A 12,745-nucleotide genomic window follows, 5' to 3' on the forward strand; every position below is an offset into this window, starting at 1 on the left:
TTGTCACCACCACCTTCTGGACTTCTCTTAGCACCCTTTGGACTATCTATGGGATAAAGGCAGAGTGCTTTCCCCCTGAGGTGCGAGTATAGTTGTGGTAGGAGGTGGGGATGAGGTCGCGGAAGCGTTTCCCTTGGCACTAAGGCTTTTCTTTCACAGTAGTTGCTAGTCTCTTCCCAGCCGCCCTAACTGACTTAAAGGGGAAATGGACCACGGTCAAATTACCCCTAACGCCTTCCAATGCATTTTCTAGAGCTTTTCTGAATCGCGATGCAATGCAATAAAGCGAGCAGCGGGCCTCGGCCCCGCCCTCTGCGGGAGGACGCCAAGAGCGCGGGGCGGAGCGAGTGGGGAAGGCTTGCGGCTCGGTGCGCATGCTCCCAGGGCTCGGCCAGGGAAAAGCGCTTGCACCTCTCGCCCAGAGACTTACAGGTGGAAAGAAAAGGGCGGAGCCAGCTCCGGAAGCAGAGGGGCGGGCGCCTACTATTTAATCTCCTTCCTTGGAGGAGCACTTCCGCTCTCGGCTGGTGAACGGATGAACTTGTAGGATGTCTTTTCTGTGCTCATACTCCTTTTCAGTTTTCCACGCGGCTAGAAATCGACCTGGGAGTATTGTGACCCCCAGTGAGCAGGTGGGGCGATAGCCCCTGCGCTAGCACCTTCATTTACAGAAGTTCTTCCCTGGCCTCCTGAAATTGTTGACGGCTTCTTTTTGCTCCACATCTCTTCTAGCCTCCCTGTTTTTAATCCCTTTGCAGCCGCCCACCCTTCCCCCCACGCCATTATGTATGCTCGGGCTCCCCGTGTGCTTAGATTGGCTGAAGGTGGCAACACTGAGGATCCTGTGGGTCCTGGATCCTACCAGGTACCTTTCCTGAAGCAGCAGGCAACAGGTAAGGTGTAGAGAAAGGCAAGCCTTCTGTAACAGGCTCCTCACTTTCAGCCTGCTCCGCTTCTGTGTGACTGAGTTAAACACTATAGTACCACTTCATAAGTATAAACATGAAGTAGGCAGGGAAAATACTATCCTTATTTTACAGATAATAACTGGTAAAATAATTTGTCGCATTTCACAAGGCCAGTAAGCGTATGGCGAAGACTTTTGACTTTATAGTAGTTGTCCACATCATATTTTAAATGGTGCAGATTAGATCTAGGATTTTTATTTCCTGGCCCCGTTGACTATGTGAGTCTCCAAATCTCCTGTGTACTTCTTACCGCTTTCTGTCTCTTTTCTTTGTAATCCTGCCTGCCTCACACACCTTTCCTAACTAACCAGAGAAACATTAATTTACTGAGATATAACTTTATATTTCTGTTTTGGAATACCTTTTTAAGATAGTCCCATGTATTTTTTCAGGTAGATGCTTCCTATCTTACCATACCGATCTTTTTCAATATACTTAACGAGAGAGCCTGTTTATCCCACATTCTGTAAAGAAAAGCTGTACTCTTTGAGAGGTGGGGTGGGAATGGATAATTTAAATAATTATTTGCTCTCATTTGTTAGCAATTAGTGGCTAGGGGGTGACTTTTAATAAATACTTCTAGTTTGCTTTCTGCTTTTTCTAATCTGATGATTTTTGTGGGGCTTAATACCATCCAAATTACACCTTTTCCCTTGTTAGCCTGCATTTCCCCTATTGTCACACTATTCCTGTATTTTTAAACAAATGCCAAGAGCCACTATTCTGTTAACATGTTTGATGAGATTAGGGTATTAGGTTGATTTAAGTTTCTTTGGAGTACAAATTTGTCATTTGTCATTGTTTTAATCTTGAATTTTACTGCTTTTCAGCTTCTGCTATTGATATCAGTGTTCTTGGAGCTTATTATGTGTCTTTATTTAATGCAGCTGAGTCCTTGTAAGCATTAACTCCCTACCAATTTATTAGCCACCGACGACCACCGAAAATGCTTACATTTAGGATACTTTTCAATCCTTATTTTATTTTGACACAACTGACCATTGTCTTTTTAGAGATATTTCTTCCCTTGGTGTCTGTAACATCATTTTTTCCTGGTTCTTTTTCCAACTATTGTCTTGGAACAGTGCCTGATACATGGTTGGGACCTAGTAAACATTTGTTAACTGCTGAATCAGGTATCATTTCTCCCCTCTTCAACCAACCCTCCATAGTCTTCTTTAAAGGTTTTTATTTTTCTAAATACCTTTTAAACGTTTATATACTGTACTTCCCATGCTTTGCTTGTTGCTTTTCTCATGTTTACTTTTTCATTCAAATCCATAGCTTCAACTGCTATCTATATTCTGATTCTGATGACTCCTTAACAGTCTTTAGAGATACAGGTGATTCATATCTCTAAATGAGCTTTCTCCTGATCATCAGGCCTTTGCATTGCCAATTACTTTTTTTGGACAAACATCTCTACCTGGGTGGTCTCTGGCATCTGAAATTCCAGGTGTCTGAACCTATCATGTTCCCAACCATCACAGACCCCTTTGAAAAAAAATGCCCTGTCAATTGCTTTTAAACTTCTAGCTTTGGAATTATTTTAGACTCTTTTTTTCCTCTGACTGATCACTCCCATTGATCATTAGAACCTATTGATTTTCTCTTCTCATTCTCTCTCAGACTGGTTCCCTTTCTTCATTTAACTGCCCTTGACTTAGCTTGGGATTTGTTATTTTTATTCTGAAATAAACCAATAAAATATTACTGGTTTCTCTGTTTCAGTCTCTAACAACTTCTGTCTTACGGCTAATGTAATCTTCCTAAGATATAATTATGTTATTTGTTTAAAAAATTCCTTTTAACACTAAGGTTAAAATCTGAACTCCTTTGAGCCTCGGGTAAAGTGAAGTTGTTCTTTGACTCCACTCTGTCTCAGGTTTTTCTTCTTTGACTCCTAATGACTCAAAGCACTTTGATACTATATTGTAATTATCTGTTAACTTATCTGGCTGCCACATTAAAATGTGAGATTATTGAGGGCAGTAACCAAGATCTTGACTGTGTTAGTCTCAGTTTTTAGCTCAATACCTTAACACGTATGTAAAATAAATAAACAGTAATTCTTGAAAGAAAGTTTAAAAAAATCTAATGAGTTACACATAGCAGAATTAAAAACTCATAATCTGACTTGTGTGAAGTTTGCTTAGAGATCAGTAACTGGGGTTTGCAAGGACCTTCTTTTACTGTTTTATAGAATTGTACCTTGTTGACCTATGAAGGAAACTAGGAAATTCCATAGTTGGGAACTTTGAGCAGCTGCATCCTATAGAACCCTGTTTTAGTAATACTCAGCACTGACCTGCTGATAATAATAATCAATAGAGGTTACAGGTGTTTCTTTAGTCATTTGTCTACAGGATTCCCTGGCAAGATAATTTAAAAGTAGCTGTTACCTCTTTCCTAGGTACATTCTGCTCTACACCTCTTTGAGATCAGTAACACTGGACTATACAGAAGTATACACACCTATTTAAGGGTCAGGGAAATTTTGTGGAGTATGATGTAGGAAAAGCGATGTTGGGACTTTATGTAATTTACTTGTTACCTTGAATTACACAAGAGGAGAAGATCTTAGTCTTAGAACTTCAAAAGAAAGGTGCAGATATCTTTATTCTCAACCTTTCTCTTCTAATTATCATTTTCCTCTTACTATAGGCTGCTTGGTCAGTCCTCCAGTGTATTGTCTTCATATTTTCCTCAGAAAATTCTTTCCACATTAATTTTCAAACTTCATTCCTTGACTTTTGTCCAGTTGATCAGGGATTTCTACCCAGGATTTGCAGCCCGGAAGGAATAGGACTCAGCTGCTCTGATTTCATGAGTGGGAGAGAGAATGGATATTTTGATTCCAGATTAGTGAGAGCTGCTCCTGATTTTCTTGCAAATTATCTGAGAAGCAAGCAAATCTTATCTCATTAAAGCAAATCTTTCCCATAAATGACCAGCCTACTAAATTATGATAAAAACATAGTCCTTTTAATAATGTGACTGCTCCTGGCATTATTGTGCTAAGGAGTATTTCATTGCTTTTTGAGCTTGATTTACATAACAAATGGTACCCCATATTAGCATATATTAGTTATCTGTACTGGTTCTATATTAGTTATCTAGGCTGGGTGACAGTGGTTCTTAATATATTCTTTGCTAAATTTCTTCTTTGATGGGAAAGCAGTTTTATCTGCCACAGAAGCATGAGCTGTCCATGGTCTTGTACTCCTGCCTGTGTGCTTATGCCGGCAATAATGGTTTTATCTTATTAGCCATTCAGAATTTAGGGAGACCATTTCAGGGAATTCTATCTTTATTTAAGTTTAAATAAAAATATGTATGTGATTGCTATATAAATGTTGATGTCCCTGAAGATGAGTATAGGTTTCAAAGATCTAGCTATTGCTTTTATGTGAAGAGCGCCCTGCTTGCTTTGTACTGTAGTTGTGGCTGCAGAACTTGTCCTTTATCCCACGCCGCCCACCTTCTTTCTCAAAAAATAGACTGACTTTTATTGCTCCATGCCAGTCTGATTTATCTTCTGCTGTTGGTGCCACAAACTTAATATATCTCAAATTGAACTTACTTCGTTCTTCTCGAATCTTATCTTCTCCTATATTCTTCATTTCTTCTTTCTACCTGACAGTTTGATTTATCATTTATTGTTGGAACTTAACATGTCAGTATAGTCATATGTCCCAAATCAAACTTTTAATTTTTCACTCCACCAACCCTAATGTGCCAGAATCGTCTTCTCCTATATTTTGTATCTTAATTATTAGCAGCACTGTTTGTAATGTAATTGTTTGTTTATTTGTTTGGCTTCCCCACTATTTGAGGCGAGGGTTTTAGCTTATTCATTATTGTACCCTAACTGCCTCTCTCTGACACGTAATAAAGCATTCAGTATTGCTGAATGAATGACTAAAGGTGTAGTTTAGAATATCACCTATTAATTCTATATTTATTGTTTAATATGCACGACAGCATGACAGGGAGACCAACCATCCTGGTTTATCTGGGAATGTCCTGATTTTAGCACTACAAGTCCTGTGTCCTGGGCAAACTAAGACAGTTTGTCACCCTAACTGTACACAGTAGGCATATAGTTATGAATACAACAGAAAAGTCCCTTCTCTTATGGAGCTTATTAGTATAAACATTTACATTTTCTTGCGGTTTTACTTGAGCTCAATATTTCATACAAACTTTTAATCTATTGATGAAATATTCTTTTGTGATTAATATTGGGAAACTTCAATGAAGATTTTATGAGTACTGGCTTTCTTGAAAACATGGGGCTATTGTGTAGGGTTTTTTCCCCCATTTTTATATGAATTTCAGTATTTTGCAATTCATTTTGTTTCTTTAAATAGATTCAGTTAGAATCTCTGCCATGTTCTGATGACAGCTGCCTCAGAACTAGCCTGAGCTTAGCTTTCTTAGTTTTCATATCTATCTCACATTACCTAAATGAACATAAATTTTAAAAAATATACCTTTAATTGTGAGATGAAATACTGATGCAGAAAATTGCATAAAATTTAAATAACTTAAAAAGTGAATACTCAAGTAAAGAAATATAACATTGCAAAATTTTATTTTCCAATCATAACCCTTTCCCTATCCCCTACAGGTAAGCACTATTCTAATTTTTATGGCAATTAATTCCTTGCTTTTCTTTATGGATTATTAAATCATATTGATGAAATGACCCCTTTAACATAATGAAATGTCTCTCTTATTCCTGGTATTCTTTGTTCCAAAATCTGCTTTGTCTGATTTTAATTCAGTCACTCCAGCTTTTTTTGATACATGGATGCGTGGTATATCTTCTTTCATCCCTTTATTTTTAACCTCTGTGTCTTTATGTTTTAAGAGGGTTTCCTGTAGACACCATAAAGTTGGGTCTTGCTTTTTTTTTTTTTTTGCGGTATGGACCCAGCTGCTCTGCGGCATGTGGGATCTTCCCGGACCGGGGCACGAACCCATGTCCCCTGCACTGGCAGGCGGACTCTCAACCACTGCGCCACCAGGGAAGCCCCGGGTCTTGCTTTTTTATCTAATCTGACAATCTCTTTTAGTTGGGGCATTTAGAACTTTTCCATTTAATTTCACTATCAATATTGTTGTGTTTAAATTTACTCTCTTGCTATTTGTTATGTATTTATCTCATCTGTTCTTTGTTTCTCTTCTTCTTTTGCTAACACAGTTGAAAGATTTGAGTTTTTAAAAAAATGGTTCTGTTTTTATCTCCACTATTGGTTTACTAGCTGTACCTCTTTCTTTTATTACTTAGTGGTTGCTCTAGGGTTTACAATATACATCTCTAACTTATCACAATCTACCTTCAAATAATATTGTACCACTTCATGTATAGTATATGAGCCATACAACAGTGTGCTTCTGTTTTCCCCATCTCATTCTTTGTGCAATTGTGGCCATATATTTTATTTCTACATATGCTGTAATGCCACAATAAATTGAAATTATTTTTGCTTAAAACAGTCAATTTTTTTAAAGTGATTAAGAATTGAGAAAAAATATCTTTTATTAACCCACATAAAATTAGTTGTTAATCCCATTCAGTATACTTTTCAGAAGTTTGATTTGGGTCTTTTTTATATCTTTATCTCCTCATCATGTTCATCTTTCTTCTACCTTATTGAACATATGAAGAATATTTATAATAGATACTTTAATGTTTTTTGGGCTAATTCCATCTTCTCATTCCTAAATGTGTTTCTTTTCATTGACTTTTCTCCAGTTTATAGGACATATTTTCCTGCTGCTTGGTAGAACACTCTGGTTGTTTTCACTATTCACTTTATATAATCTATAGCTTGGTTTCTGTGTACTTATATGTGTGTTTTGATTGAAATCTGTATCTTGTTCTTTGGTTGTTTACCCCGATTTGGAACATTTCAACTGCTGTCCTGGGTTTCTTGAAACTTGGCTTCCTTTTAAGGACTTCTGTTATGGTCCTTGTGTTGTTTTGTTTGTTTGTTTTTGCTTTGGGATAGCAAATTCAAACCATCGGTCACTAAATTAACACCCAGAGTTTTAACATCATTCATGAAGCTTTTTCTAATCACCTCAGTGTCGTTGAGAACTTCTCTTTTTGACCCTCTGGGCATTTTTTAGCACTTCAGATATTTTTCCATGTTTAAAATTATTTTAGTACTTTGCTTAATGCTTCAGTAGGTTGTTGCTTTTTAAGGGTAAGGTCTGCATTTGACTCACCTCTTTTGTGCTTTAATACCCAACACAAATAAATAACTTTTGATTTCAGTTGCATTTTAATACATGAAGGCCTCAAAAGAAACATTATTTCTGGTTTTAAAAATATTAGTCCAGATTAGCAAGCTTTTAAACTGTACTAATTATCACCATAAATCTTCATAGTGTACATTGTCCTTAGTTGTACAAGATTCTCACAAGTTTTGAGTCCTCAGTTTCATTCTTTTATTACCTATTGAATATAGCTGCTCTATTTTCTTTCATTTTTTCTTTAGTATCTATGTTGATTAAACTATGCTCATTTTCTTGCTATATTTCTTGAAAATTTTTATCATTCTTTCAGCAGACTAAATCTGTCTATAAGTTTACTTACTGATTATGTCTCTGCTTGTATCTTGGATTTATAAACCTTTGTTTGGGGTCAGGCAATCAAGAAATATTTACCGAGTGCCAGCTATGTACCAAAGTGAGGAAACATATTAATTACTTGCCATAAGCTCACTTTAAATTATTTCTATCTAGGCGCTGCCTACAAATTCATATATGCTATTCTCTATAATTAATATGTTTTTCCAATATATAAAACTGTGATCTTCTGAGGATGAAAATATTTTATCAGTTAAATAGAACTTCCATTTTCATCTCAACCAAATATGCTTAGAAGAAAAAAGACTTGTTTTATTTTCTTTAGATATTTTTTTCTGGTGTAGATAGTTTTTGCAGGGAATTAGGGATATCACAAACTGGATGTTGGAGAAGCATTCACTAAGGTTGGGGCTACATTTTGGAAAGTCTTGACATCATGTAAATACTTTTTGAAAGTAGTGAATGGAGGGGAGGCCATTCAATATTTTCCTGTTTTAATTTAGTAACCAGTCTCATAAGTATCACTGAAACTACTTAATAGTTGTCTGTAATGATAAAAAAAGTGAAATTCTGCCAGTGATAGTATGTGTATGACACAATTATGTATTGGGCATGTGTGCAGTCAACTCTAGCATTTATTTATTTAAAACCTACAGAGGATCAATATATTCTTTTTTTTTGATAGAAGTTGCAGACTCTATTTATTTTTATTTTTTAATGAATATATGAGCTTCCCTTCATTTTTTCCTTGTTGGTTATCTATTTTAAATATATCTATTATAAATATATTCTTAATAAGTAATTTTTCATATTACTAAATTATTTAAATGCCAGTATTTTATTTGATGTATTTTATACTGGTATTTCTAGTGTATGTTACTCCTTTCTGTTTTTACTTAAATTATAAAATGTTTTCCATTAAAGGAAATTTTGAAAAAAGATAAGCACCTTAAAACTTCTGACTTTAACATTGATAATTCTGTTGATTTTTGCATAGCTCTTTTCAGTATCAAATCATATATGTATATGATTTTATACACTTACATATACTTTTACATAACTTACATAGCTATAGTAATAAATTCAATTTTATATTTTATATTTTAAATTTCCATTTAGCATCTTATCAGACATTTTCCTTGCTACATGGTCTGCAAAATTAGGATATTTATACAGGGCACCGGTAAGATGAAGGTAAGTCAGGAGCTGGAAAGGAATGAAGCCAGAAAATGTTACAGAAAATATAAAGTTTGTTTTTACCTGACAGATACTATGATAGCATAGCACAAGTAACCACTTTGAACTGCTGATTGTTGATGTGACTGTAGGAATGAATGCCTGTTTTTGGAATCACTAATGCTTGCTATACTAAGCAAGATAAATAACTGAGCCAGGTGAGAGATTCCTTATCTCTAAAAGTGGCTTTAACAGTAGTTTAGTTTATATTATGGTTTATGTTACTATTTAATAGTAGTTTGGTTAAATCTTGGTTTATATTATGAGGTAAGACTTGAATTCACTCTTTTAAATTACTTTTACAGACAAACATTTTTGGTTTATATTATAAAACTCATAAAGTCAATATTGAATAGTTGTCTTTTAGTAAATTTTAATATTTGTTTATTCATTCCTTTTCTTGCCTTTGAGTAAATAATATAATTTTTTTTTTTTTTTTTTTTTTTTTACAGAAAATGTCCAGGGCACTTACAGTTTCCAGAAGTGTTGATGTTCCTTCAGTTCCTTCTTGTGGACGGTCGTATGGTTATCATATTAATGAGGATGGCAGTATCACAAAACATTTTCCACCTGCTATTGACAGTACACTAGGTCCAGCATACTATAAACCTCAATTTGTAAGTATGATACATTTCACATTGACAGTTGGAAGACTGTTTATGATTATGCATGTTCTGGTTAATGTAATACTAACTGCAGTAACAGATAGACCCCCAAATCTCAGTGGCTTAATGCAACAGAAATTCTTTTTTTCCTCATTCATATGGACATTTCTTGTTGATAAGAGATGTTCCTCCATGTAGAGATTCAGGGACACAGGCTTATTCCATTCATGTTACTGTCATCTCCAAAGGCCTTGGTGTCATCTGTATCCAGCTGGCAGAAGGGGAAAGAGGACAGAGAACTGGTAGTGGGGGTTTTTTGTAGGCTAGGCCTGGGAGTTAAATTTCAGGCACATGCACACACTTAACTGCCAAGGAGCCTGGGAAATACAGTCTAACTGTATCCAGGAAAAAGAGTAAATAGTTTAATAGTTTAAGCTTAGGCTTAAGCACCTTATGAAACCATTTGGTTTTCGGCAATAGGTATACTGGGGTATTTTGGAGTCTTAGATACTTTGAATTGTTAAGTTTTTATTCCTAAAATATTTTTATTATAATTTATATAATTGCACGTAGACTTGAACAAACATAAAAACAGATAACCATGTACCCACCATCTCATATAACACATATTAAAATTTTTTTACACTCGAATTAGCTATATTTTAAAATAAATATATTATTACAATTATTACCCTACCCAATTTCCCTCCCTCCATTCTTTTCCCTTTGCCAAAGTAAACAGTAAATCTTTACTACATATAAATAACAATATGTATTGTTGTATGATTTAAAACATTTAAGTAAATGTTATCATCTGGCATGCAGGTTGCTTGCTGTTTCACTTAATGTTATATTTTCTAGATTTAGCTATATCAATATACTAGATCTAATGCATTCAGTTTCCAATTAGTGAGTTTCTTTTTTAAAAAATAATTTTAAATTTTGAAATAATTTCAGATTGATAGAAAAGTTACAAGAATAATACAAATAATTCCCATATACTGTTCACTTAGATCCTGCAGTTAACACTTTATCACATTTGCTTTATCATTTCCCCTCTATATTTATATTCTTATTTTAATTAAGCAATTTCAGAGTACATTTAAGACATGATGCCCCTTTACTCCTAAATGCTTTTAATGTAAAATTTCTAAGAACAAGAATTCTTTTTTATAACCACAATGTAATTATCAAAATCAGAAAAAAATCATTCATATAATCCTATTATCTAATCTGTAGATATTTAAAAAATATTACTAATTATCTCAGTGATATTCTTTAAAATATGAGTTTTGGTCAAGAGTCCCATCTGGTATTACAAGCTGCATTTAGTTGTCGTGTCTCTTTAGAGTCCTTTCGGAGCAGTTCTTCAGTCTTTCTTTGTCTTTTGTAACCTTGACTTTTTGAAGAGTACAGGCTGTTTATTTGGTAGAATATGTCTCAGTTTTGGATTCGTGTATATTTTATCATGATTAGGATGAGTTTTTATATTTTAGCAGGAATGCTACATAAGTGAAGCATCCTTCTCAATGTATCACATAAAAAGGCGCAGTATGTTTACTTATCCTGTAGTTGGTGATGTTAACTTGAGGGAGTGTCTTTTGGTTTTATCTACTGTAAAGTTACTATTTTTAAAAATTTATAAATATTTTGGAGAGGTTACTTTAAGAATGAGTAGATATCCTATTCCTTATCAAACTCTCACCTATTAGTTTAACATCCATTGATGATGCCTGAATCAATTTTACTGTGATTTTATCACATGGTGGTTTTCTAATGTCATATTTTCTTTAACATTTTTTTTGTTGGCACTTTACTTACTATAAAGAACAGCTTTATATTCTTTTCCATTTATGTATTTATATCAGTATGGGTTCATGAATTCCTGTTTTACTGAAAAGGTTGTAATTCACTACTCTCACTATTTTGAGGTTAAAATGATCTAATATTTGACCCTTGGGAGCCCTTTCAGTCTGCTTGTTGTGTCTTTTTGACATATCTCCATCATTCTTTGAGCATTTCTTTATTTTATGGCACAATAAAATGTTGCAGGTTCATCTTATTTTTTCCGTTGCCACAGCCGTTGGAATCAGTCATTTCCTCAGGAGCTCTACTTTCATTTAGTGGAGAATGATATTTCAAAACAAGATCAGTACACTAGGTACATTTGGGGTATCATTCCTTCTAGGCCATCTCAATGGACAAAGTTAGAAATCTATACTTTTTCTTATCTGTCTATTAAAAACTTTAAGCTTATATTGATATCTCTAATTCCAGTTCAGTGCCACATGTTTATTCTTGTATTTCGTTTTCTGTGTTTGATCTCCCTTCTCCCACAGTGAGAAACCTGGTTCCCACTATCCTCAGTATATTTACTTATTTGCTTAATCTTGTAAAACACTGAATGTAGTTTCAGAATTGCTATCCCATCACTTCAAAAACCAGACTTGAGAAGGTACAAAGCTCTTACCTCTATGTGACCTTCGGGAAGTGAAAGCTAAGACAGACTTGTAAACTGCCTACTTGAGTGTTGAAGGTGTGTCTCAACACATGCACAGCGCACTGCTGCAAAGGTTGGAGACCTACTCGTTCAAAGCATTAAGAAAACCTCTGTCCAACGATTATCTGACCAGTCAGCTAGCCAGACCAAGACTTTAGTGGACACACATGACAGAGAATACAGAATTTAGAGAATTAGTCCAGAAGTCACTAAACAAAAAAACCCCACAACCTTTGGGTCAGGAGGGAGATTATGATTTTCAGAGTTGCCATATTATATTATCTAAGATGTCTGGTTTTCAACAAAAAATTATGAGACATGCAAAAACAACAACAACAACAGAAATATGGCCCATACATAGGAAAAGAAGCAATCATTAGAAACTGTTCTTGAGGAAGCCAGGATGTTGGACTTATTAGACAAAGTCTTTAGATCAACTATTTTAAATATATTCAAGTAAAGAAAGGAAGGTATGTCTAAATAATTAAAGGGAAATATAAAAACAATGTCTCACCAAACAGACAGTATCAATAAAGATAGAAATTATAAAAAACAGCCACGTAGAAATTCTGGAGTTGAGAAGTACAATCATGGAAATGAAAAATTCGCTACAGGGATTCACTAGTGGATTTGAACTGGCAAAAGAAAGAATTAGCAAACTTGAAGAGGAGTCAATCGATATGCAACCTGATGAACAGGAAGAAAAAAGTATGAAGAAAAATAAACATAACATCCGAGACTTGGGGGACACCATCAAGCGTACCAACGTATGCATAATGAGGGTCAAAGAAGGAGAGAAGAAAAAGGGGGCAGAGAGAATAGTTGAAGAAATA

General features: G+C 34.8%; 1 protein-coding gene across 1 annotated transcript in view; it reads left to right on the forward strand.

Annotated features, from left to right (window-relative positions):
• Positions 1–590: 590 nt before the first annotated feature.
• Positions 591–12,745, forward strand: part of STPG2 (sperm tail PG-rich repeat containing 2) — a gene marked incomplete at its 3' end in the record, with an annotated part of 527,449 nt that continues 515,294 nt past the window's right edge. The window contains 4 exon segments of the mRNA XM_082642509.1: positions 591–893; positions 1,799–1,865; positions 8,691–8,754; positions 9,260–9,424. Of these exon segments, the coding sequence (XP_082498635.1) occupies positions 785–893; positions 1,799–1,865; positions 8,691–8,754; positions 9,260–9,424 (405 nt within the window). The 5' untranslated portion in view covers positions 591–784.

The sequence above is a fragment of the Mesoplodon mirus genome (assembly GCF_964341445.2).
Source record: "Mesoplodon mirus genome assembly, chromosome: 2".
Lineage (NCBI taxonomy): Eukaryota > Metazoa > Chordata > Mammalia > Artiodactyla > Ziphiidae > Mesoplodon > Mesoplodon mirus.